Consider the following 27,305-nt stretch of genomic DNA (forward strand, 5'->3'; position numbering starts at 1 on the left):
GCCTCTGCTTAAAGATCTCCAAAGAAGGAGACTCCACCACACTCATTGGCAGCAAATTCCACTGTCGAACAGCTCTTACTGTCAGGAAGTTCTTCCTAATGTTTAGGTGGAATCTTCTTTCTTGTAGTTTGGATGGGCATCTGGTTGGCCGTTGTGATGCTGGACCAGACCTTTGCCCTGATTCAGCAGGCTGTAGTGTTCTTTGAGAACCTCCAGGTCCAGAGGCAGTCTATCTAGATTTCTAGGTTCCTTTTGGCCACAGGATGCTGGACTAGAGAAGGCCCTTGCCTGGTACAAAAACCGGGCTCTCCTGACGTTCTCACGCACCGCCACCCCCTTCTCTCTCCGGCCCTCGCTGGGCTGCTCCCTTCCCTGCACGAAAACGTATTTTATCCCTTTTTTGGAGAGGCAGGGCTGTTTTGAAGGAAATGCACTTCTGAGCCGGAGCGTTTTCCTGCATTTCCCAGATAATAAACATCCCTCTGACCCCCCTCACCCCCTCGCCTCTGGTGCTCCGTCCAGGGGGAATACGTGCAGGAGGGCAGTTGGAAAAGGGGGGGCCCTTCCTTCCCCCAGGCCGCTGCCCAGTGACCCACAGCGCCCTGATCCCTTGCGCCAAGCGTCTTCCCACTGAGGAGGGCTGCCAGGCGCCCCCCCTCCAAGGCCTAACCAACCCCCAGGTCTGACGCTATCGCTAGATTTATTTCTTCCCTTGCCACCTCATTCTAGTCGGGCCGGTTTCTCTGGCAGCCTCCTGACCGGCGGTGGGGTGGGGTGGGGGAAGCTGGCCAGGCCATCTGTGGGGCAGCTAATAATAGAGGCCATTTTCTTCCTCGCTGGGGCTGGACACTGTTTCAAAGCAGACCGCGCCCCCCCTTCCCCAAGTTGGAAATGATTCGTTTGTGGGGCTGGTTCTCTCCCCCCCCATCCTGCCCTTCCTTTAGACCTGGTCGTCTACTCAATAGCTAAGAGACAAGCAGCTCAGGACAGAAGTGCTCATTCTATTCCAATGGGTAGGGCCTGCGGAACTCCCTTCCACTGGATATTTGCTGTTCTCCGGCGGGATTATCGGGCCACGTAAAAACCCAGGTTGTTTTAATGGGAGTTGGCTGAGCACCCCCCTTCCTTTGCGTGAAAAGCTCCCCCGCTTCTCAAAATAATCAGACTTTTTTTTGCAAATAAGAAAGAGGCGAGGAGATGCTACAGGAAGGGTGGAGAAGCATTTGCAGCGCCACAAACCTGATTTTATCTTTCGAATGATTCAAAGGGTTGTTTTTACCGTGGAGCTTATTGCTTTATCTTTTTCGTAAACGGCTTCGGGGTGGGTTGGTTTGACGAGCAAGCGCTGTATGGTTTTTCTGAAATAAATTAGTAAGCAAACCTCAGCCTGCTCCTCCCATAGTTTCTACAAGATTGTAAGGAGAGCCCATCTCGTCCGGCGCCCTGTTCTCGCAGTGGCCAACCAACTGCCATCATGGGAAGCCCAGTAATATCCAAAGGCAACACGATGACCAAGTACAACAATGCGATGTCAATATACTCTGTATAATCTATATAGGACATTGAACAATATGAAATATATGAAATATGCACTCTCTGCAAAACCAAATAAACAGAAATCCTCTAAATCTCTGAAAGTCACAAAATATGCACTCTTGATGGATTCCTTTTGAAAACATAGAACCAAATAAACATAAGTCTTATAGGTCTCTGGAAGTCTTTGTGGGCTATGCAAATCTCTGAAAGAAGCAATGGGTCTTATCTGGTGAAAACAGCTGCAAAGCTTTGTTTTATGACGCTGAAGTAGTCCGCAAACAGATGTAGTGAACAGTGATTCTGGATATAGCCAGTTTTGTGGAATAATTCTTCAGCGCAGCAGAAGGGTACAGAAATGCTTCATAAACCCATCTATATGGTGAATGGAAAAGTATACCAACAATTGCTATGGAGCAGTGGTCATAAAGTTATGTAGCTGAGAATTCCACGAAACAGTGGGTATATCCGGTCATCGTGTTGCCTTTGGATATTACTGATATTTGTTTGCAACACAGGGGTTTAATCATTATGGGAAGCCCGACAGCAGGATCCGACCAAAAGAGCAACACTCTCCCCTCCTGCCGTTGCTAGCCCTCTCCACGAATTTGCCCAATCCTCTTTCAAACCCATCTCTGTCGATCACTGTAATAGAATTTTAAGGTCATACATATAAAATAAATGTTCATAAATGTACCAATGTCTGGAGCAGCACAGGAAGACCTCCTGAAACCATTTTGACTCCCAAACTAAACCAAATGTTTCTCTGCAAGGAGGAAGAGGGGTGGTGAGGGAACCTACCCATTGTCCCAGGAATTAAGTAATCACCATTTCAAAAGGAATGGGCAGACTATCAGGAAAGGCAATCAGATACGGAATTATCAGAAAACCTTCCAGACGGGAAAAACAACAACACTCAAATTTCTGTTGTAGACCGCCTTTTCTGTTATGTTATGTATGATGTATGGAGGGGTGGTCTTGAGCTGCAGGGCAGGGAATTTAAAATGTCTATATAAGGGCAGGCTTACCTTGGTTCGGGGTCCTCCTTTCTCCTGTGTGTGAGGGGAGCACCCTGTTGCAACAGATCAATAAAGATCAGGCTTACTAGCTGCTTTGCTTCTCAATATTCTCTGCTTGGCCTCTGTTATTTTCTCCTACCAATAAGGAACCCATGTAAGGACTCTATACGGGCTCTTGGATACCCCATAAGGTGACCCGGAAACTACAACTAATCCAAAATGTGGCAGCTAGACTGGTGACTGGGAGCGGCCACCGAGACCACATTACACCGGTCTTGAAAGACCTACATTTCCGAGCACAATTCAAAGTGTTGGTGCTGACCTTGAAAGCCCTAAACAGCCTCGGTCCAGTATATCTGAAGGAGTGTCTCCACCCCCATCCTTCTGCCCGGACACTCATGTCCAGCTCCGAGGGCCTTCTGGCGGTTCCCTGACTGCGAGAAGCAAAGCTACAGGGAACCAGGCAGAGGGCCTTCTCGATGGTGGCGCCCACCCTGTGGAACGCCCTCCCACCAGTTGTCAAAGAGAAAAACAACTACCTGAAATTCAGAAGACATCTTAAGGCAGCCCATGCTGTTCAGGGAAGTTTTTAATGTGTGACATTTTAGTGTATTTTTGGTCTTTGTTGGAAGCTGCCCAGAGCGGCTGGGGAAACCCAGCCAGATGGGCGGGGTACAGATAATAAATTATTATTATTATTATTATTATTATTATTATTATTATTAATTATTATTGGAAAAGGGCAGATTTTGTTTACAACATCATCACAGCCTCCTGTGGCAGGGAGTTCCATAGTTCAACCGTGTGTTACAAGAACAGCTTTCTTTTACAGTGGTACCATTGGTTAAGTATTTAATTCGTTCCAGAGGTCCATTCTTAACCTGAAATTGTTCTTAACCTGAAGTACCACTTTAGCAGCCTCCTGCTGCTGCCGCGCCGCCAGAGAACAATTTCTGTTCTTATCCTGAAGCAAAGTTCTTAACCCGAGGTAATATTTCTGAATTAGCAGAGTCTGTAACCTGAAGCGTATGTAACCTGCAGCGTATGTAACCCGAGGTACCACTGTATTCGCCTGGCATTCAGCTCACGAATTCTAGTGTCACGGGAGAGGGAGGCAAGCTTTTTCTGGTCACCCGGAATTGTGGGTTTGAGAGCGCAGAATATATCCTGGCACAGACATTTTTCTCAGGGTGTTTGTTTTGTTTTTGACGGAGGGGATGGCGGCCGGGGGGGGAGAGGAGGAGGACTGTTCTAGGAAATGTCACCGAGGACAAGTGTCAACTTTCCTATCACAAGCAGACCGCCAAGTGGTCCCTGGAGGCGTCTGCGTTGGCAGGAGGGCCCTGGCCACGGCCGCAGCTATTCTTCATCCATCAAGAGAGTTTACATCTCGCAGGATAAATGGTCCGGCCTTTTCCCGCCTGTGTTTACTTCTGGACAGGTCAGGACACGAGAGGGATTGATAGGGGATGCTGTGCTGCCGGTGGAATATCCCCTGACGGGGCCAGCGGGGAGGAGGCTGGGGGGGGGTTGTCTTTCCAAGTTGGATCCAAAAAACGTCCCTTAGAAACTGAGACATAGCCAGTGCGCCGGGACAGGCCGTGCCGCCCCAGTGCGCTGCTTCCGCCAATGGGTGTCGTGTCCGGACTGCGGCAGCCCCTGTAGGAACAGAGCATGCTGATTTATACTGAGTCAGAAAACTGGTCCATGCAGCTAAGTAATGTGTCCAGGGCACCTGTCTACCAGCTCCATCTGGTACGCAGGATGAGACCCTCCCTGTCCGCAGACTGTCTTGCCAGAGTGGTGCATTCTCTGGTTATCTCCCGCTTGGACTACTGCAATGCGCTCTACATGGGGCTACCTTTGAAGGTGACCCGGAAACTGCAACTAATCCAGAATGCGGCAGCTAGACTGGTGACGGGGAGTGGCCGCCGAGATCACATAACATTGGTCCTGAGAGATCTGCATTGGCTCCCAGTATGTTTCCGAGCACAATTCAAAGTGTTTGTGCTGGTCTTTAAAGCCCTAAACGGCCTCGGTCCAGTATATCTGAAGGAGCGTCTCCACCCCCATCGTTCTGCCTGGACACTGAGGTCCAGCTCTGAGGGCCTTCTGGTGGTTCCCTCATTGCGAGAAGCCAAGTTACAGGGAACCAGGGACAGGGCCTTCTCGGTGGTGGCTCCCGCCCTGTGGAACGCCCTCCCAGCAGATGTCAGGGGAGATAAAGAACTACACAACTTTTAGAAGACATCTGAAGGCAACCCTGTATTGGGAGGTTTTTAGAGGTGGAAGGGATCTAGGATCCAGACATGGCTGGCTGGCTGGTTGCAGTTCTGAGCAGGTGGGGCATTCCTCTCAGGAGGCGAAGGTGTCATGCTGCAACATTTTGTTGTAGGCTCAGCTTTTGAATATGCGGGTGTTTGACAGTTCTCCTGTCTCCAGCGATTCCCCGGCAGGCAGTAAAAAACAGGAGGCTTGTTGTTAAATCCCCGGTTGGTTGGCTGCACTAAGTTTGAAGAGGACGCAAGACTGTCAGCTGAGATGTAAGGCGAGAGGCTCTGGGTGCATCTGGAAGTCACGTTCTGCTGCAGGCACTCAGAGTGGAGCACCTCTGAGCCTGCACAGAGTGTCTCCTCCTGGCGACCTTCCTGCCTTACCCTGCCCTCAGAAAATGGGAGCCTCAAAAGGGAAGGAATTAATTCCATTTTAGAAGGGGATCCATTACTGGGCTCATGCTTTATTTTTTTTTAGAGTACCTCAGACCATGTGCAGAGTGCACCCCTGCAAGTAATCTTTTGGGGTTCATCGTTTTAAAGAAACAATATATCTCTGTCTGTGTGTATGTGTGTATATGTATATGTGTATATATCTATATCTCTCTCTATATATATTTAAACAAACAATTCCTCTTCCACCGTCCCCTCCTGAGTTTATTTGATCCTAGCTCTGGCTAGGGAAGAGGGAAAATCTCTCTGTTTCTAGTTCTCTCAGTTCCTCCTTTTTCCAATCAAAAGCTCAGTTCTCTACATTTGCACATCGGTTTGCAACGCGCTTTTTAGGCCCTTGTGAAAATTCAGCAGCATTTTATCGGGGATTTGCTAACATTTTTGCACAACGATTTGTGCATTCTTGATAGGATGCATTCTTGCATGCCGTTTCCCCTGCTACGGGCATCTTATATTGCATACTTTGCCCTTGTATGTGCCGCTCTGTGAGCACTATTTTAGTGGAGGTGTGTGTGATGGCCTGGGACTTGGGCTCGGACTTGGAACCAGAGGAGTCTCAGTCTGCACTGGATCCTTTGCCTCAGGCATCATCTGAACCAAGTCTGGGGCCTGATCCTGAAGAGTCCCAGTCTGCACAGGTTCCCCTGCAACAAACACCAGCTGGGCCGAGTCAGGGGCCTGATCCTGCCCTGGCTCCAGATGCGGGGAATTCCCTCGTTGCCTCCAGCTGAGCCATCACTTACAGCTGCTCCACTACCAGTTGGGTCAGGGGAGGCTGAGGCGGCCCCTGGGTCTAGTCACCCACCGACGTCTCCCGAGCTGCAGAGACTGAGGTCTGAGAGGAGGAGACCCCTGAGTACTCGCAGGAGGAGTGCTCGCCTTCGGGCGAGACAGGGAGGTGAGTCGCCGGGGGATCAGGACCGGCCGCTACCCTGACAAAGATAAAAGGCTGCTGGACCCCGCCACAGGTTAACATTGCTGTATGCTAGATCCTGCCTGAGATCCTGTACCTGTCCTAGCCTGGTTCCCTGCTTTGGCCCTGTCGGACTGACTCCTAGCAGAACCTTGTGATTCTGGACCGGTCCTGGACTGTGTTTCAAAGGTTACCCCAGGGCCCAGCACAGTGTGCAGTGCAAAATTCAGAGCAATGCAAATTTCAGAGAACAGCTGTGATTTGGTTCTTCGTGAACCGGTTTCCAAAAGTGCAGGTTGTTGTTGTTTAGTCATTTAGTCGTGTCCGCCTCTTCGTGACCCCCTGGACCAGAGCACGCCAGGCACTCCTGTCTTCCACTGCCTCCCGCAGTTGGGTCAAGCTCATGCTGGCAGCTTCGAGAACACTGTCCAACCATCTCGTCCTCTGTCGTCCCCTTCTCCTTGGGCCCTCCATCTTTCCCAACATCAGGGTCTTTTCCAGGGAGTCTTCTCTTCTCATGAGGTGGCCAAAGCCTTGGAGGCTCAGCTTCAGGATCTGTCCTTCCAGTGAGCACTCAGGGCTGATTTCCTTCAGAATGGAGAGGTTGGATCTTCTTGCAGTCCATGGGACTCTCAAGAGTCTCCTCCAGCACCAGAATTCAAAAGCATCCATTCTTCGGCGATCAGCCTTTTTTATGGTCCAGCTCTCACTTCCATACATCACTACTGGGAAAACCAGAGCTTTAACTATACAGACCTTTGTTGGCAAGGTGATGTCTCTGCTTTTTAAGATGCTGTCTCGGTTTGTCTTTGCTTTTCTCCCATTTCGTGACTGAAAGTGCAGGGGTCACCTTTAAATGTGACCTGAGCCAGATTCCTCTTCTGCGTCCTTAGCCTTTGGCCATAGCAAACCCTGGCCCCGTGCACTCTTGCTTCCTCCACCTTGGGCTTGACCTTTCGTTCCAGCCCCCTCAGCGCTCTGCCAGCCAAGATCTTCCCTGTACCTCCATCCTTTGGACGTTTCCAGGAACATACAAAGCCTACCTTTGACTCACTATGTCCCCTGACCCAGGGAGGGAGAACATTATGTCTGCAAACCATGTCTCCAAATTGATTATGATCTGGGCCTGACCTCGAACCTTCGTCACACAAAGCCCCACCAACGGCTCAGGTGGCAAACTAGCCCCGGCCCCGCTGTCGGACAGGAGGCAGAAGTGGGCTGCTTCGGACAGCTTATGAGGCACAGCTAAAACTTGCCATTCAGTTGTTAATGATTCACCACTGGAAGAGGAAGGAATAAGATGTTTTCTGCCTTAGGCACCAAAATGTCTGGGTGTGTGTGTGTGTGATTTGAGTCCCGGACTCTGACTCCGTCTCGCTGCCCTGCCCCCTGCCCCAGCCCCCTCCATCACTGGGGGAAGCCGCTGGGATCCAGCAGATCCCAAAGGAAAGAGGCTGTGTGAGAGCAATTAAGCCGTGTGGCTGGGAAACTCATTAAGCCAGCCTCAGGTTAGCTCCTGCCCCATTGCGTCTGGGAGGTGAGGGGGCGGATGTGTTGGGAGGGGAGTTCCCCGTCCCCAGCCGTTAAGTGGGGGGGGGAGCCTGGGGTGGGCAAGAAGGGTCTTCCTGGAAGCTTTTCTGAGTCTCACCGGAGAAGGACTAATGGCAGGCCGGGAGGAAGGGGAGCTTTCCCCTCCTCTAAAAAGCAATCAAGACACATTAGCAAGAACATCATGCAATTGTTCTTTCAAGCCCATAGCTATTAGCTCCTGAAGGCAGGCTTTCAGGAGCACTTGGCCTAGTCACCCACTGCGAGCGGATCTTGCCAGCAGGCGACTAGGTAGATGTTGCAGGAATTTATGTATAGGTTGGGGGGGGGTTGCCCCTCTAGCAGATATCCTGTATATGCAGCCCACTACCAAAACCAGCACAATAGCTTTTGTGACTTGTCCCCATAAAACACCCCATCAGTTTCTTCTTATCTATTCAAAGGGCCTTTGCTGCACGATACCAAATGTAAGAATTCACTGATAAATGCATCTATGTACTGGCTCACTGGCAAAACTTCAGAAATTCATATAGACATGTGAGCTCAGCTACTCAGCAGCCCCTCTGCCGGAGTGATAATCCCTGGCATCCTGATACCTGAGTGCCAGACAGGTAGCCATTCCAGAAAGAACAAACCCAGATGAAGACAAAAGGGTGTGATGAACTTGGCTGGGAAACAGGGAAATGTAAATCTCTCTTTTGCTACACTTGATGGGTGTTTGGTGAAGGGCAAGGGGAACCATGGGGCAGGGTCCAGGATGCTCAGATTACTGCCACCAGACCTCCCCTTTCATGATGTAACTATGATGTAGTTTTTTTGGGGGTGTAACATGGGGATTAGCAGCTAATAAAAGTTTGGGGGCTCTTTTGTTCGGGGCTTCCATCTTGTTCCACCTGGTGGCAGGTGGGAGTCCTGTTGCGACAGCCTTCAAGAAAGACCAAGCCTACTGGCTGCTGTTTTGCTCTGGTATTCCTGGCTGGGGTCCTCGTTTTTTGTCCAAGGGAGCCCTCAGATTTCTCCGTTAACAGTTGAAAGACCTTTGTGACTTGGAAGGCGGTTAGTCTTTCTCTCTTTGGGCTTCTCCGCCCTTCCTCTGGTCCCGCCGCTTTTCCCTGGGGAAAATCACTCTTTAGTGCTCAGTCGGAGCAAAGAGCAATACAGGTCGTCCCCTCCATTTGTTCCGATCTGTCACTAAAGAGTGTGTTTGCCCTTGAAAAGGAAATCGCTTGGACCCATTACAAGTGGAAAACCTCTGGGAACGGTGCTTTCTAGCCACAGCGCAAGTAGAACCTTCCTTGTAGGCAAGCTTTCTTTCCGCTGCTCCAGAGGGTAGCACCTGAACCGCTGGATTCAGATGACGAGGAAGGAGATTCCAACTAATTTATTAAGAATAATTTTCTGAGGATAATAGCTGCTTGCCATTGGAACGGCCTCCCTCGGAAGGACGTTTTAAAGCAGAGATTGGATGGCCATCGGTCAGGGCTTCTTTAGCTGAGATTCCTGCCTTGCAGGGGGTTGGAATAGATGACCTTTGGAGGTCCCTTCCAACTCCATAGCTCTACGAGTCTGCAAGTGACACGGGCCAGGAATTCCTTGGTGTATCCCAAGATACACCAAGAATTCCCAAGACGAGAGAAAGGCCTCATTTGAAGATGCTGGAGGCGGTTTAGAGCCATGCACCCCCCCCCAAATATGCAAAAGAAAGGGTGGTATTAAATTAATATGCATTTATTTATTTATACATACATACATACATCCAGAGCAGGTATACTTACTCCCTTAAGGCCTTGCTTACTCCAACCCTCGCTTTGCCCTCTGCCCAACCATCCGCCCCCTGGTCCAAGGGAGAAACTGAGTCGCAGAAGTGGGGGGAAGTGAGGTGTGCCCCCTATTTTGAGCGGAGGGTCGGGTAACCCCCTCTTGCCATATAAGGAACTGAATTATGCAGTGGAGCCTCGATGTGTGAACAGTTCACATTGTAGGTGTGTGTCAGGATCTGAATGTGGCCCCCGGAGTCCTCTCCACGTGGCCCCCAGAACATTCTCCAGGCCACACTCCTCCCTGGGCCGGCTGGAAAGTTTCCACCTGGCCTGGAACTCTGATGATGTTTCTGGTTTGCTTCTCGAGGGAGCATGCACAGAAACGAGCCCACTTTACATTGGTAAAAATTTACATCCATTGCCCCGCCCACTTTGACCTCTGGCACTGCCCACCTGTGGCCCTTGGGAGGTTACCGTATTTTTCGGACCATAACACGCAGTTTCTTTCCCCTAAAAGACAAAGGGAAATGTGTGTGCGTGTTATGGAGCGAATGCAGGCAGAGGAGCGCAGCGTGTCTGCCTGCTTGCCCCTCTAGGCTTTCCAGCAGCCTGTTCTCCTCTCCTCCCTCGCTGGGAAGCCAGCAAAACATCTGAGGGCAGCGTGTCTGCCTGCTTGCCCCTCTAGGCTTTCCAGCAGCCTGTTCTCCTCTCCTCCCTCGCTGGGAAGCCAGCAAAACATCTGAGGGCAGCCTGCTTGCCCCTCTAGGCTTTCCAGCAGCCTGTCCTCTTCTCCTCCCTCGCTGGGAAGCCCGCAAAACAGCTGACGGCAGCGTGTCTCCCGACGTTAGAATCCACACTCTGTGTGTCTGTGTGTGCGTGAGGGCTGCTTCTCCTCTTGCTTCCCCTTCACTCTCCCGACGTTAGAATCCACACTCTGTGTGTCTGTGTGTGCGTGAGGGCTGCTTCTCCTCTTGCTTCCCCTTCACTCTCCCCACGTTAGAATCCACTCTCTGTGTGTGATTTGCTTCCCATTCACTCTTCCTGCGATTTTAGAATCCACACTGTGTGTCTCTCTGTGTGTGAGGGCTCCTTTTCCTCTTGCTTCCCATTCACTCCCCCAGCGCCCCTGCGACTTTAGAATTGACACTCTGTGTGTCTGTGTGTGTGTGTGTGAGGGATCGTTCTCCTTCTCTTGCTTCCCATTCACTCCCCCAGCGCCCCTTCGACTTCCAGCGCCCTGCAACTTTAGGGCCAGTTCTCTCTCTCTCTCTCTCTCTCTCTCTCTCTCTCTGTGTGTGTGTGTGTGTGTGTGTTGACCTCACTGTGCTTGTTGGGGGAGAGTGTTGGTCGCACTTTTTCTTGATTTGTCTCAGAGTGGTTACTATCGTGGTTTCCTTGCTGGGGAGGAGGGAGAGATGCAGAGCCTGCTTGTTCTAAAGGAGCAAAGCCGGAGAGGAGCCTCTCCTGCATTATTAGCAGCACCCTTCTCCACACCCCCCCACGTGTGCTCCTTGTCCCTTGAGTGCTTTTCCTTCCCTCCCCACTTAAAACGTGGTTACAAAGCACGGATCCACATGGATCCTCAGGATTTTTGCACTGGGTCACCCCAAATTCACCATCAGATCACATAGCATGTCCATGGCTACAGCCTGCACAAAAAACACACACGCACCCACTGTTTCATGGGGCCGCAATGGGGCAAAAACGTGGTTACAAAGCATGGACCCACATGGATCCTCAGGATTTTTGCATTGGGCTACCCCAAACTCACCGTCAGATCACATGTCTGTGGCCACAGCATGAACCACAAAAATCATACATCCACTGTTTTGTTTAGAATATTTTTTTCTTGTTTTCCTCCTCTAAAAACTACGTGCGTGTTATGGTCAGGTGCGTGTTATAGAGCGAAAAATACGGTAATTCAGAAGAAATGTGGCCCTCTGCCTGGAAAAGGTTCCCAACGCAACTTAAATAAATGATTTTGCCCATCTCTCATGATACACCAGCGGCTCGATTTTCCCTGTTCCAGGCAGAACTGGATTCTTCTTTAACGGATAAAATTCTCCCTCCGTGTCCCCATTTGCAACCTTAGTTTTAAAGTTTTAAACCTGCAGCCCAGTTAATAGGAGAGGAGTCCTTTCCTTCAACTGCCCAGGTGCTTTGAAAGGCAGCCAGGATGCCTGCGAAATCTGGGCTGCGGAATAAAATGCAGACAACAGATTCAGCCGGCTCTTGCAGGCAGCGGATGCCGCAGCCCTTGTTTGGAGTGTGAGCCCTGCAGTGGGCGGCTCTGGGGGGGGGCAGAAAAGGCACCCCCCCGTGGGAGGCTCCTAGCCCCCGCCCCGTAACCTGGCGGCTGAGAGAGGGAGTCCACCTGTCCTCACACCTGCGACTCGGCTCCGCTCTCTTTGGACCGCCGCCTGTGCTGCCGCCGCTGCTGTTGCTGCCGCCGCCGCCAAGGCATCTGGCGGAGCCGGGAGAGTCTGGTCACCCCCAGGACCGAGATGCAGCACAGCTGGAGGCGGACGCAGAAGACCTTGCTGGTGGGGATCTCGTTGAAGAAGGCCCGGTCCAGGCAGGGAACCTCCCCGTCCTCGGTCAGCTCCAAGCTCTCTATGGCGGCTAGGATGTCCTGCCGGTGTGTCTGGTTCTGCTGACCGCGGATGTCCAAGATGGCAGACACATGCTTTTTCCTGCAGAAGGAAGAAGAGAAGTTTTTTCTTCTTCTTTTCTTGAATTTGCATTTTATTTATTTGTTAACGTTCTTATATTACATTGGTAAACGTTGTCATAGTACATTACAGGACTTAAAAGGTAAAGGTAAAGAGACCCCTGACCAGTTGTGGCCGACTCTGGGGTTGCGGTGCTCATCTCGCTCTATAGGCCAAGGGAGCCAGCGTACAGCTTCCGGGTCATGCGGCCAGCAGGACTAAGCCGCTTCTGGCGAACCAGAACAGCGTGCAGAAACGCCGTTTACCTTCCCGCCGGAACACCCTTCCTGCTGTTTTTACATGAGTAGAATGTGTCCTTTTATTTAAAATGCATCTCTGGGTTCTATGTGGGGCCTGCCTGGTGTTTTTACATGACTAGAATGCGTCCTTTTATTTAAAACGCATCTCTGGGTCATTTGTGGGGCATAGCAATTCGTTCATTTATTTTTTTTTTCCAAAATATAGTCTGGCCCCCCACATGGTCTGAGGGACAGTGGACCAACCCACAGCTGATAAAGGTTGCTGACCCCTGGTCCAGCCCTACCCCAGACCCAAACAGCTCTGTCCTCCCCCTCTCGCCCCTTCTCCCGCCGCTGCCCCCACAACCAAGCGAGGCAAGGGTCTGCAGGAGCTGTCCCCTGGCTCCACAAAAATGTGCCTTTGCGAGACAGTTTATTTAAAGCCCTGCTGCTGCTGCTGCTGCTGCTGCTGCTGCTGCTGCTTCGGATGTCTCGTTAACTTCAGGAAGCTGGCGCTGGGCCCGTGTAATCAGCCGAGCCCCGTTCTGCCGGCTGCCCAGAAGCGCGGCAGGCGGGGGCGAGAGGCCTGGCGCAAGGCTGGCCGCCACATTAATGGGCCCTCTGTGGTCCTTTTTCCCAGCACTGGAGAACCCTGCGGTGTGGAGGGGAAGTCGCCCTGCTTCTTCGGAAAGGCCTCTGCTAATTAGGAATTTGCATCCGTCCCCTGCCGACCATCCCCACCACTGCCACCCGGGCGCAGCAGCCTTGCTGCCACCCCCCATCCTAGCAGGGTCTTCTCAGAGGAAGTCTCGCCTGGCAAAGCGCAGAGCTTCCTTCCTCCGCAATTCTCTGGGAGCACGGTCCGGCGAGGGTGGTGATTCTGGGTGACGGGGGGGGGCTGTTCTTTCCTCCCTGACCTCCCTGCAATACTCCTGTGGCAACAGGATCTGTTCCCTTCTCCCCTGCAAGCTGCAGCCGGGTTGAAGAAGAAGAAGAAGAGTTTGGATTTGATATCCCGCCTTTCACTCCCTTTAAGGAGTCTCAAAGCGGCTCACAATCTCCTTTCCCTTCCTCCCCCACAACAAACACTCTGTGAGGTGAGTGGGGCTGAGGGACTTCAAAGAAGTGTGACTGGCCCAAGGTCACCCAGCAGCTGCATGTGGAGGAGCGGAGACGCGAACCTGGTTCCCCAGATTACGAGTCCACCGCTCTTAACCACTACACCACACTGGCTGAGGTGCAAGCTCAAAGGGAAGGATTAGAGTGATTGCTCAGCAGGGCAACTTTGGGGGAATCTTTCAGGGTTCAAGGCTCCTGCTGTGCAAAAGTTTAATAGCCAGAAAGTTTAAAATGCAGAACTCGATCCTTGGGCTCGGACTCGGAACCAGAGGAGACTTGGTCTGCACCAGATCCTTCACCTCAGGCATCACCTGAACCAAGTCTGGGGCCTGATCCTGAAGAGTCCCAGTCTGCGCAGGTTCCCCTGCAACAAACACCAGCTGGGCCGAGTCAGGGGCCTGATCCTGCTCTGGCTCCTGATGCGGGGATGACCTGTGGTTCCAGATCTGTGTGCATGTGTGTGTCTGTATATGAGAAAGATGGGCTCTACGGACCCAGAGGCTGACTATTAATCTGGATCCATCCATTCGCATGCTGAGTGGCTGGGACAACACAGTCAGAGGGGCGCAACAAATTTCTTCTTATTATTATTATTACAAGGTTTGTGCTCTCCCTTCCTAAGGCCTGAAGTTAGAGACTTTTGCTCCAGTCCTCAACATTCTCAAAACCTTTTCTTCCTCCAAGAATTCAGGACAACACCTCACTAGCCTAAAAGGGTCGCAGAGACCTCTGGCTCCCAGCACCGCCGGTCCAATTCTTGCCCTGCCACCCACTCCAGGAAGTTGCGACAGAGCCCACTTCCCGTCTGAAAGCCAGCCGCCTGTTTTTCTCCTGCTGAATCTCTCTCTCTCTCTCTCTCTCTCTCTTTCCTCTTCCAAGAAACAAGAAACCCGAAATGGTCCAGATAAAACAGGAAACGTCCGTCAGCCACACTTAGCGGGCAATCTGTCGCCTCCGAAACAATTCCTAAGGATGCAATAAGCAGGAAGATGGAAAGGGAAACAAACAGAGGAGGCACGATAAGGCAGCGCCTTCGCCCTCTCTGAGTGACGCAGCCGGCTGGTAGCTGGAGGGAGCTGCGAGGGCAGCGTGGAAGCAGGCGGCGGGTATTTATAGCTTGCCAGCCTCCCCTCCGTCCTGGGAAAACCGGGAGTGACTCCTCGGGCCATCCTTGGAGGAAGGAGGAAGACACCCTCTGGCATCCCCAAGGGACTTGAGCTACCTGCCTCACATTCCGCTTCAGGGGTCAAGCAGGAGTTAGGAAGATATATTGGGAATGTGTGTTGTCAAAAGAGGGGTGGGGTGGGTGGGGGCGAAGGCAAGGACATGAGAAGAGCCAGCTGGGTCCGGCCAAAAGGGACTCATCCAGCCCAGCATCCTGTTCTCAGTAAAGGTAAAGGGACCCCTGACCATTAGGTCCAGTCGTGGCCGACTCTGGGGTTGCGGCGCTCATCTCGCTTTATTGGCCGAGGGAACCGGCATACAGCTTCCGGGTCATGTGGCCAGCAGGACTAAGCCGCTTCTGGCGAACCAGAGCAGCGCACGGAAACACCGTTTACCTTCCCGCTGGAGTGGTACCTATTTATCTACTTGCACTTTGACGTGCTTTCGAACTGCTAGGTTGGCAGGAGCAGGGACCGAGCAACGGGAGCTCACCCCGCCGTGGGGATTCGAACCGCCAACCTTCTGATCGGCAAGCCCTAGGCTCTGTGGTTTAACCCACAGCGCCACCCACATCCCATCCTGTTCTCAGAGTAGTAGCCAAATACCCCTAAGAACCCAGGAATCTAGATAGACTGCCTCTGGGCCTGGAGGGTCCATTAGAATATGAGTCCAACATCCTGTTCTCAGGATGCAAATGTCAGGGGATCGAACCCACCTGCTTGCAAAGCATGAGGCTCAACATAGAGGCCAAGCAGATGCCTCATTGGGAGACCAGCAAGCAGTATCCGACCACAAGAGCTCTCTCCCTTCCACAGCAATTGGTGTTCAGAAGCATTGCTCCCTCTGACCGTGGAGACAGATCATAGCAGCCATTGATAGTCCTCTCCTCCATGAATTTGTCTAATCCCCTTTTAAAGCCCTCCAAGTCAGTAGATTATACAGTGGTGCCTCGCAAGACGAAATTAATCCGTTCCGTGAGTCTCTTCGTCTAGCGGTTTTTTCGTCTTGCGAAGCAACCCTATTAGCGGCTTAGCGGATTAGCGCTATTAGCGGATTAGGCTATTAAAGGCTTAGCGGCTTAGCGGCTAAAAGGCTATTAGCGGCTTAGCGGCTTAGAAAAAGGGGGTGGGAAAGCAAAAAAAATCTCAAGACTCGCAAGATGTTTTCGTCTTGCGAAGCAAGCCCATAGGGAAATTCGTCCTGCGAAGCGCATTGAAAAACGAAAAACCCTTTCGTCTAGCGGGTTTTTCGTCTTGCGAGGCATTCGTCTTGCGGGGCACCACTGTATGGAACTTGGCGAACTGACCGGGAGACTCCAAGACCAGAGAGAAGAGACGGTGGAAGAAGACTGGAAGAAGTTTAAAGAATACTTGAAAGACTATGTTAATATTTAAATCTTAGCTCTGGAAGTGGATATAGGCTGTAGGGTTAGAAGTAGAAGATAGGGTATTTTAAAATAGTATTATTTGTAAGTGATAAAATGTGAAGATTTTCGTGGTAAAAGTGAGCTTGATAAAAAAAATGGCTAGAAATTATGATATATGTAAATGCTAAAGGTGAGGTAAAATGAAAATCAGATAGGGGGGACTTGGGGAAGCTCGGCTAGCGATGCTTAGAAAAAATAAGGGTAAGACAAGAATTTGTTTGTATTGCTTGTTGTTCTGTTTGTGTTGTTTAGTTGTGCTATAAAATGAATAATTTTTTTGGAAAAAAATAAAAATAAAGCCCTCCAAGTCGGCAGCCACTGCTGCCAACTGTGGCAGGGAGTTCCACAGTTTAACTGCGTCAAGAAAGACTTTATCTGTCCTGAACCTCCCAACATTCAGCCCCGTTCAGGAAAGAGGCAGAGGATGCCAGAGGCAGAGAGAGAGAGAGAGAGGACCTCTGTGGAGCCACACGACCACAGGGTCAAGCGACCACAGAGCCCAACCCTTTTCCGCAGTGCTGAGAAACTTTATCTAGCTCCCTCTCAGAACTGGCGCGAGGACAGGCATCCTCCCTGAGCAGCCAGTTCCCCCAGGGGAGCTGTTTTCCCTCCTCTTAGGAAGTCCCACCTAAGCACGCTTCCCTCGTCTCCTCTTCTCGCACCCTCAGAAGATGCGACCGGGCTGCCCGATCCACGCCAGAACCTCCAGCCACGGCACGGGAAAAGGCGCTGAGCGGCCGCTGACCCCGCTGTGGCCCTGAGCCGCTGGCTTTGCTTCTCCACAGGGAAGAGGTCAAGGTCTGGAGCGTCCTGTTTCGGGGCCTGAGAAGCTTCCTCGCTGGCCGGGAGCCACGGCCTCAGGTTGCGCACATCCCCACCTGATGGGCCTTTTCCTCTCCCGATGGGAGATCACAGCCTTGATGGATAACTCCGTTCTTTCGCACGGAGCGAGGCTGCCTGGCGCTGGCCAAGGGCCCGTTCGCGTGGGATCAGGAGGTCAGGCAAGGACTTGGGTGAGGCCTGGGTGGCCCATGCAGACAGCCTTGTGGCTTCACAGAAGCTGCTGCCACTCAGAACGCAGAACAGGAACTGTTCTGAAGTAGCATCACAAAGACAGAGGAATAAGCTGAAGGAGCGTCTCCACCCCCATCGTTCTGCCCGGATACTGAGGTCCAGTGCCGAGGGTCTTCTGACCATTCCCTCACTGCAAGAAGCAAAGCTACAGGGAACCAGGCAGAGGGCCTTCTCGGTGGTGGCGCCTGCCCTGTGGAACACCCTCCCACCAGATGTGAAGGAAATAAGCAGCTATCCTATCTTTAAAAGACATCTGAAGGCAGCCCTGTTCAGGGAGGTTTTTAATATTTAACACTGTACTGTTTTTAACACTTGATTGGGAGCCGCCCAGAGTGGCTGGGGAAACTCAGCCAGATGGGCGGGGTATAAATAATAAAGTATTATTATTATTATTATTATTATTATTATTATTATTATTATTATTATTGGCAAAGGCCTCATGGCTAGTAGCCCTCGACAGCCCTCTCCTCCTCCACGAATTTTTCCATCCCTCTTTTAAAGCCATCCAAGTTGGTGGCCATCCCTGCCTCCTGTGGCAGGGAGTTCCACAGTTTAACACTGCGCTGCACGGAGAAGGACTTTCTTTTACTGCCCTGATCCTTCCAGCGTCCAAGCTCCTTTGAATGTTCTATGACTTCTAGAATTATGAGAGGAGGAGAAAAACTTTTCTCTGTTCTCTGTTTCTCATTTTTATAAGCTTCTTGCAATCACCGATAAAAACTTCGCCACCACTAATGTTCTAGCGTTTGTCCGGTCTTCCAATAGGAACCTGACATAGTGAGCCTCTGATTTTCCCGGGAAAGGTACCAGCAAGGGTAATTTTATCAGTTCAGTCCTGGCTTGCTCGTATTTCGCACAGTGCAGCAAAATATGTTTTATGGAATCGATGTCTTGAGCACACGAGCAAAGTCTGTCCTGGTAGGGAACTCCTCTCAACCTACCATCCAACACTGCAGAAGGAAAGATGTTTAGTCTGGCTTTGGTGAAAAGCCTTCAATAGTTTGGTATTGTCAGGTTTTTAATGTAAGATGTTAACTTAAAGACATGCCCATATTGTACTCCTACTGCCAGCAGACTACAGACTGCGTGTGATCGAGATCTCAAGTCACTGTGTGCATTATCCCATAATCTTTGCTTTAACATCTTTTGGGCACCTTCATAATAAAGATTGATTGATTGATTGATTGATTGATTATAAGCTTCCACCTGGAGGAGGAACCGGCAAGCCACTCCAGTATCCCTGCCAAGAAAACTCCATGGACAAAGACAATAGACATATGCTCACTGGAAGGACAGATCGTGAAGCTGAGGCTCCAATATTTTGGCCACCTCATGAGAAGAGAAGACTCCCTGGAAAAGACCGTGATGTGGGGAAAGATGGAGGGCACAAGGAGAAGGGGACGGCAGAGGACAAGATGGTGGGACAGTGTTGTCGAAGCTACCAGCATGAGTTTGACCAAACTGCGGGAGGCAGTGGAAGACAGGAGTGCCTGATGTGCTCTGGTCCAGGGGGTCACAAAGAGGCGGACACGACTAAACGACTAAACAACAACAACAAATCATGTCACCTCTTCTCTAAATCCCAGAGGTTGCAACCTTTCTTCATCCCCTCGATCATTTTGGTGGCCCTTTGCTGAACCTTTTCCAGCACTACAGTATCCCTTTCGGAGATGAGGCAACCAAAACTGCACACATTGCACCGTAGATTTGCATTAATGGCATTTATGATTTCGGGACTTATATTTTCAATTCATTTCCTAATGATTCCTAGCATGCAATTCGCCTTTTTTTTTTTGCAGCCGCCATGCCCTGGGTCATAGAATCATAGAATCATAGAATCCTAGAGTTGGAAGAGACCACAAGGGCCATCGAGTCCAACCCCCTGCCAAGCAGGAAACACCATCAGAGCACTCCTGACATATGGTTGTCAAGCCTCTGCTTAAAGACCTCCAAAGCAGGAGACTCCACCACACTCTTTGGCAGCAAATTCCACTGTCAAACAGCTCTTACTGTCAGGAAGTTCTTCCTAATGTTTAGGTGGAATCTTCTTTCTTGTAGTTTGGATCCATTGCTCCGTGTCCGCTTCTCTGGAGCAGCAGAAAACAACCTTTCTCCCTCCTCTATGTGACATCCTTATATATATTTGAACATGGCTATCATATCACCCCTTAACCTCCTCTTCTCCAGGGTCAATGTCTGCAAACTCCGCAAACCCAGACAAGTTCTTGTTAAGTTCTACTGTCCATGTCACATTCTCATAAGATGCTGCCTGTTTTGTTTTTTTCTAGCCTTCAGATCTGGGAAATGTTCTGCTACAAATGTTGATGGGTACAACAACCCCCCCTGCAATTAAAGAAGGTTTGGCCTCCCCACCCCCACAAAAAAAAATGAGTGCGGGAACTCACTGCACGTCGGGAAAATCTCTTGCGAGGAAGCCCACTTGCAGTTGGATGGCATCGATGTCTTCCAGCTCAATGATCTCTGCCAGGTGTGGAACAACCTTGTCCAGCCAGGATGAGGTGGATTCCTGCGAGGAAGGGGAGGGAGACAGGAGACGGTCAAGCAAGGGACATCGGCAGCCTTAAAGTAGGGACGGGAGTTAATTATAGATAACCCCTTCCTCGTCCCGACTCAAGAGTTTATGAACTGCTTCTGCAAAACAAACACCAGGAAATGACTTTTTTGGGGGAGAAAAACAAAATAAAATCAGAACTGACCTTTGGAACTCCCTGCTATGGGTCACACCCAGTGAGCCTCGTGCTTGAGTGGAGGATTTGAACCCAGGTCCCTCCCAGGTCCTAACCACACCGCCATCACTGGCTCTCAGCAGCTGGCAAACCACACCCAAAATCCCCATTCGTGTTTTATGCTTCTTTAATTTTGTTTCCATAAAGAAGGCTGATCGCCGAAGAATGGATGCTTTTGAATTATGGTGCTGGAGGAGACTCTTGAGAGTCCCATGGACTGCAAAAAGATCAAACCTCTCCATTCTTAGGGAAATCAGCCCTGAGTGCTCACTGGAAGGACAGATCCTGAAGCTGAGGCTCCAAGACTTTGGCCACCTCATGAGAAGAGAAGACTCCCTGGAAAAGACCCTGATGTTGGGAAAGATGGAGGGCGCAAGGAGAAGGGGACGACGGAGGACGAGGTGGTGGGACAGTGTTTTCGAAGCGACCAGCATGAGTTTGACCAAACTGCGGGAGGCAGTGGAAGACAGGAGTGCCTGGTGTGCTTTGGTCCAGGGGGTCACGAAGAGTCGGTCATGACTAAACGACTAAACAACAACAACAAATTTTGTTTCGCTTTACATTGTGTTGTCACGGACAGCAATAATAAAGATTTGATCTTATTTTGTTTGACCCAACATCCCCTTATACACCTCCTCTGTGCTGGCACCTACAATAGCACGTCCTTCCTGATCTTTCTGGAATATATTGGTTGGCGCCTCTAACTCAGCTTCAGGGAGAGTAGATGATAATCTTTGCATCCTCAGCCATCCATCTTTTTCACAGAATCATAGCTGGAACGGACCCGGAGGTCATCCAGTCCAACCCAAGCTTTCTCCATGTGACAACCTTTCAGATATTTAAAGATGGCTGCCTCTAAAGGGCAGGACTCGAACCCGTGGCTTCCAGTTACAAGAAAGGAGATTCGAGCTAAAGACCAGGAAGAACTTTCAGAGCTGTTCGTAGAGCACCACCGAAAACGTTTTTCTTCCGACCGGCTTTTAATGCCAATCATTCTACCATTTTAAAGGGATTTCAGCAATTTGGCTGATTTCAAGTTGCCTTTGTGTCGTGACTGGCCGGGTGCAGAGGATTGGGGGGGGGGGGGAACCCCCTAGGGAAGAAAGGTCAGAGCCAGGGGTGGTGGGATGTGGTCAGAGGGAGAAGGAGGAGCAGACTGGGGGGAGGAGATGCTGGAAGCTGAAAGCGTAGCAGGATTTGGTGAGCGGGAAGAGGCTGTGGCGGAGAGCAGTCCAGACCCAGAGGCAGGAGAGGAGGCTGGAGAGGAGAAGGTCCAAGGGGCAGAGTGAAGGCAGACTGGGGAAGAAGCCAGGGAGTCTTCCCCTCCTGCTGCGACAGGCTCCCCTCCCCTCTGGTCTCCCAGGACCCAAAGAGGTATGAAGAGAGAGGACAGATACAGACACATTGGCATAGTCTCAGATTGCTGGGGAAGGACTCGGTGGAGGAGGAGACTTAGAGCTGTGGGAAGACGTGGATCTTTAGCCTCCACAACCGCTTCGTAGGGGCAAGACCTTCCGAGAAGAGTTGCTGTGCTCCTGAGCCGACCAGGATAAATAAAGAGCTGGCTTGCTCCATGTGATTTAATGCTGACCCGGTCCTGACAACCGCCCTGACACTTCGTGAACGTTGCTCTTGGGACAGCTGGTTTTAAGTTTCAGGAACAAAGGAATCTGCTGCCATGGAATTGTAGAATTGGAAGGGGCACCAAGAGTCATCTAGTCCAACCCCCTGCAATGCAGGAATCTCAGCTAAAGCATCCATGACGGATGGCCATCCAACCTCTGCTTAATACCTCTGCTTTATACTGAGTCAGACTACTGGGTCCATCTAGCTCAGGATGGTCTGGGCTGACAACAGCAGCTGCTCCCCAGGGCTTCAGGCAGGGTTCCTGGTGATGCTGTCGGAGATGGGATCCCTCGCCATGGGATCACATTCATCCGGTGCTATACCAGCTGCACTGGCTCCCGGTGGAGTACAGGATCAGGTTCAAGGTGCTGGTTTTGACCTTTAAAGCCCTATACGGCCTAGGACCCTCGTACCTACGGGACCGCCTCTCCTGGTATGCCCCATGGAGGACCTTACGGTCTTCAAACAAAAACATCTTGGAAGTCCCTGGCCACAGGGAGGTTAGGCTGGCCTCAACCAGAGCCAGGGCTTTTTCGGCGGTGGCCCCGATCTGGTGGAACGCTCTGTCACAAGAGGCTAGGGCCCTGCGGGACTTGACATCTTTCCGCAGGGCCTGCAAGACAGAGCTGTTCCACCAGGCCTTTGGCCAAGGCACAGTCTTGAAGGAAGGTGAGGACAGGTGACCTCACCTAGGCCCGAAGTCACCCCCCACCAAAGCAGGCTCAAAGCTTCTCAAAGCTTTTCAAAATCATTTTCTCAGCAGCTAAGCATCAGAAACATTCCGCTTGCTGTAACTAAAAAGATTGCAACAAGGTAGAGAACAGAGCCCATTGTCTTCTCAGGCCTTTCTCAGAACCACATTGCAACTTGCTTTCTCTCCGGGAACCATGCCAAAGCACAAGAATGAAACAACTGGAACACACTGAAACCCCCTCACCCCCTTTCCTGCCAAGAGTCCACAATAGTACCAAGACAGCTTTCTGTACATGCTCAGGAACCTCAACATGGGGCAGGACTCCTGAGGGAGGAGAAAGGAGGAGGGAACTGGAAAGGGGTATATATGCTTGTGCACATGACTGTGAACTTTGTGCATGCTTTTTGTGACTTATCACACTTGCTCCTTCTACCAGTTCATGGATGGTAGAAATAAAACCTTTTTCTCCGAAACTATTCCTTGGGTGTCTGTTGACTCCCACTTCCCTTTCCCAGGCGCAATATTTTTTCCACCCGAGGGCAAAGCCTCATAAGGCTACAGTCTGACCCCCTCCTTCTGTAATCCTCATAGAACTCTAGCCCAAAGGTTGCCATTAATTTGATTCTGAATTGATTTTAGAAGGTATTTTAAATAATTGACTCTGTGATTTTATGTACACTGTGCTATTTTGACTTGTTAGCCGCTCTGAGCCCGGCTTTGGCCGGGGAGGGCGGGATATAAATAAAATTTATTATTATTATTATTATTATTATTATTATTATTATTATTATTATTATTATTTAGGACCTCCTGTATGCAGAACAGACTCTGCCAACTGAGCTATGGCCCTTTGAGAGCCTGCTATTTTTACTGCTTTTGTTTTTGATTCCACCTTTTTTAAAAAAAACAAAACAAAACACTGCTTCTATTTTTGAAGCAAGCTGCCTTGAATGATTCTCAGAGAAGGGGATATAATTACTACCCCGGCTCCTCCTCCTAGAACAACAAGGAAAACATCTCTGATAAACAATGCCTTGGCGCTGAGGGTGACTGGAGGTAAAGGACACGGAAGAAAGCTCAGTTTTCGGCACCCCTGTGCGGGTGCCTGATGAAATCCGACTATTCATCAGGACTTTCGCTTTAGTAGAAGAATGCAAGGCGTTTTAGCAGTAGGTGAAAAAACAACTTGGAAATTATGTGTTGCCAAAAGTTCAGAGAACATCCCCCCCCAAAAAACCCCCACATAATTCTGGCATTTTGTCACACTGTTGTGAATTGTCGGTGATGGGGTATCAGTCTGCAGGCGGGGTATAAATAATAAATTATTATTATTATTATTCAACTTCTGAGCCCCTCCCAGCCAAAGGCAGAAAGCCCAGCCAGCAGCCAAACGAAGCCACAAGCGGTGGTTCCCACAGCACAGCAAAGGGGATGCAGTAAGGAAAACCACCGTCACCTCTCCGCTGGGAAGCGCTGAGCAAAGGCGAGTCCCCAGGCAATGCAGCCGATTTGATCAGCACAAGGCATGCAAGCTCCACCCCCGTCGTTCTCAGACTCCTTATTGGGTGAGCAACGCAGCCAAGCAACACAGTTGGAGCCTCCCTCCTCCCTGGCCGGCAGGGAGGGAGGGAGAAGAGCTGCTTCCTTTGAAACCCGGGAAATTTAAGGGACATCATCAATAAGGGACAGCAGCGGGACACAGCGCTGAGATAAGGGACTGTCCCGCCAAATAAGGGACGGTTGACAGCTATGGTCCTCACCAGCTGGCTGAAGAACTCCTCCAGCTGTTTGGCTTCGCACCGCAGCTTGTTTGCCATCTTGGTCCTCATCTTGGAGGTGGTGCAGACAAACCGCACTCGCATCAGGGGCCGGACATACTCGATGAGCACCCGGCGGTGCACATCCTTCAGCAACATCTGGCGAGAGACAGGGAAACAGCTGCCTAAATTGCACAGAAACTTATTCATGTATGCAGCTACAGAGGCAAGAACAGTACTTGCCCAAAAGATGGACAGAAGAGGAAGTCCCAGCAAAGGAGGAAGAATGGGTACAAAAACCTATGCAATACAGTGGTACCTTGGGTTACATACGCTTCAGGTTACAGACTCCGCTAACCCAGAAATAATACCTCGGGTTAAGAACTTTGCTTCAGGATGAGAACAGAAATTGCGCGGCAGCAGCGGGAGGCCCCATTAGCTAAAGTGGTGCTTCAGGTTAAGAACAGTTTCAGGTTAAGAACGGACCTCCGGAACGAATTAACCAGAGGTACCACTGTATGCAGAAATGGCGAAACTTACCGGAAGGATAAGAAATCAAGATGACAAACTTTTTATAAAAGAGTGGAAATGGTTTACGGAACGTTTACAGATAAATTGTAAACAGATAAAAGCACTGGCAGGATAACTGTAATAACCTGCATAAGAGTATCTATTTAAAGAAGATAAATAAATCAGTAAGTTGCCAATTTGGATATGCAGAAGGTATTAAAAATAAATTTAAGGAACCGGAGAAAGATGGGAAGGGAAGTCCAGTTTTGAAATGTCATAATGATTGCGAAACCAGTGAAATGTGTATATCTGAAAAGTATAAATAATAATACTGGTCTGGAAACAACAGCAAATACCAACAGTAGAAGAATGGCGACAGAAGGTAATGGAATATGCAGCAGTAGCCAAACATTTGGTCAGTTTGGGAGTCAAAATGGTTTCAGGTTGGTCTTCCTGTGCCGGTAAATGTACCAACATGCTTGGTTGGTACATTTATGAACATTTATTACCGTATTTTTCGCTCCATAGGGTGCACCGGACTATAGGGCGCACCGAGTTTTTAGGGAGGGGAATAAAAAAAAAATGCGCACTGACCCCTCTCGCTCTCCAGGCTTCAGCGAAAGCAACGCAAAGCCTCCGGAGCGCAGAGGGAGCGCTCCCTCTGTGCTCCGGAGGCTTCCCGTTGCTATCGCTGAAGCCAAGGACCCTGCATTCGCTCCATAGGACGCACACACATTTCCCCTTCATTTTTGGAGGGGGAAAAGTGCGTCCTATAGAGCGAAAAATACAGTATATATCTAAGACCTTAAAATTCTTATCACAGCAGCAATGGCTTGGGGGTAGGGCCATTTGCCTTCCTGGCAGGCCGCTCACCTGGTACGGCTCCAGCTTCATCTTCCTCAGCTTCCGGGCGTGTTCTTCCAGGGTGCCCATGATGGTGGAGAAGGCCTCTGAGTTGCTGAGCCACTTCCTTTTCATCAGCTTTTGAAAGTGGGGCTACATGGGGCAGAGGAGGGAAAAAGGAGGAATGAGAAACGATTGAGAAAGATTGTGGAAAGAAAGAATAAAATTTACAGCTTGTGATGCCTTGAAAAAGAACATGATGATGATGATGATGATGATGATGATGATTTATTATTTATACCCCGCCCATCTGGCTGGGTTTCCCCAGCCACTTTGGGCGGCTTCCAACGGAATATTAAAATACAATAACCTATTAAACATTAAAAGCTTCCCTAAACAGGGCTGCCTTTAGATGTCTTCTAAAAGTTTGGTAGTTATTTTTCTCTTTGACATCTGACAGGAGGGTGTTCCACATGGCGGGTGCCACCACCGAGAAGGCCCTCTGCCTGGTTCCCTGTAACTTGGCTTCTCGCAGTGAAAATGATGTATAGATGGTATATTACACCTGTGAAATTAGCTAGAATGTATAAGACAAATAACAAATGTTGGAAATGTAAAGAAAAAGAAGGAACAATATGTGGTGGGAATGTAAGAAAGTCAAAAACTTCTGGGAAATGATATATAATGAGATGAAAAAGATGTTGAAATATACATTTTTTAAAAAAACCAGAAGCATTTTTACTTGGTATTATAGGTGAGGACATTAATAGACAAGACGTTAAACTGTTTTTATATGCAACAACAGAGGCAAGGGTATCGTTAGCCCAGAAATGGAAGCAAGAAGAAATCCCGACAAAAGAAGAATGGAAGATAAAATTAATGGGCTACGCAGAATTGGATAAAATGACAGGAAGGATTCAAAACCTGCGAGACCAGAGATTTACAGAAGATTGGAAGAAATATACGAACTATTCGAAGAGCAACTGTAATCAACAAATTATGCTAGTAGGACTACAAGAAGTTTTGTAAGGGGAAATATGTGAAATATTGCATAGAAAAAGAACAGAGATATTAGTTATGAGTTTAAATGCAATAGTGAAAGCAAGGAATGTAAATTAAGTGAATAGATTGGGAAATTTTCAGATGTGATTGATGGAAGTCAAAAAAAATTGTATAAGATATAAAAGTATGTTTAATTATTGTTGAAAATTATATGTTAAAAAACTAATAAAAATTATAAATAAATAAAGCCGTCTTCGGTGGCGAAAATCACTGCTTCCTGCAGCAGTGAGTTCCACAGTTTAACTATGCGTTAGTTTCTCCCTGGTATTCATCACCCACCCCAAGATCATGTTGGACAAGGCCATTGATTTCTCCCTCCCGCAGTCTGCTCCCACTAACATCCCTCTGGGGCGGTCTTCCACAAAATCAATACCTTGAGGTTTTGAAAGAGGTGGTCGGCCAAGACCCTGTTGCACAGTCGAGTCACTCTGTCAAGGGAGGCGTTGGCCTGGCACCTCACTGCCTCGCTCTCGGGGTGGCCGAACCTCGCCAAGCGCTCCACGTAATCCCTGTGGGAAAGATTCTGGTCAGGGGGGCAGCACACAGGGCCTACATTCTCGCCATGGGGAGGAGGCACGGGTGGAGAATCGTATGGAAAATCCAGAGAGAGATTTTGCTTGACCGAGCTTCAGTTCAGTGGGTAGGGTTGGATTGCCGCAAAAGGAGCAAAGCTCTCAGATCCGAGAAAATAATAATAAATTTTTATTTATACTCCGCCCTTCCCGGTTCAAAAACCGGGCTCAGGGCGGCTAACAACAAATTTCAAACACTTAATCGATGCAACAAAAAACAGCATAAAATACAGTATAAAACGTGAATAACAATAAATTCAGA

At 49.8% G+C, this 27,305-nt stretch overlaps 1 protein-coding gene across 1 annotated transcript in view; it reads right to left on the bottom strand.

The window, feature by feature from the left end:
• Nucleotides 1-10,978: 10,978 nt before the first annotated feature.
• The window catches only part of EXOC3L2 (exocyst complex component 3 like 2), a 54,118-nt gene continuing 37,791 nt past the window's right edge, over nt 10,979-27,305 (bottom strand). The window contains exons 8-12 of the mRNA XM_083516148.1: nt 26,845-26,980; nt 25,440-25,562; nt 24,060-24,215; nt 19,638-19,759; nt 10,979-12,192 (exon numbers count right to left, since the gene is read on the bottom strand). Coding sequence (XP_083372274.1) covers nt 11,880-12,192; nt 19,638-19,759; nt 24,060-24,215; nt 25,440-25,562; nt 26,845-26,980 — 850 coding nt within the window. The 3' untranslated portion in view covers nt 10,979-11,879. The remainder of the gene's footprint in view (nt 12,193-19,637; nt 19,760-24,059; nt 24,216-25,439; nt 25,563-26,844; nt 26,981-27,305) is intronic.

The sequence above is a fragment of the Podarcis liolepis genome, assembly GCF_965112155.1.
Source record: "Podarcis liolepis genome assembly, chromosome: 7".
Classification (NCBI taxonomy): Eukaryota; Metazoa; Chordata; class Lepidosauria; order Squamata; family Lacertidae; genus Podarcis; species Podarcis liolepis.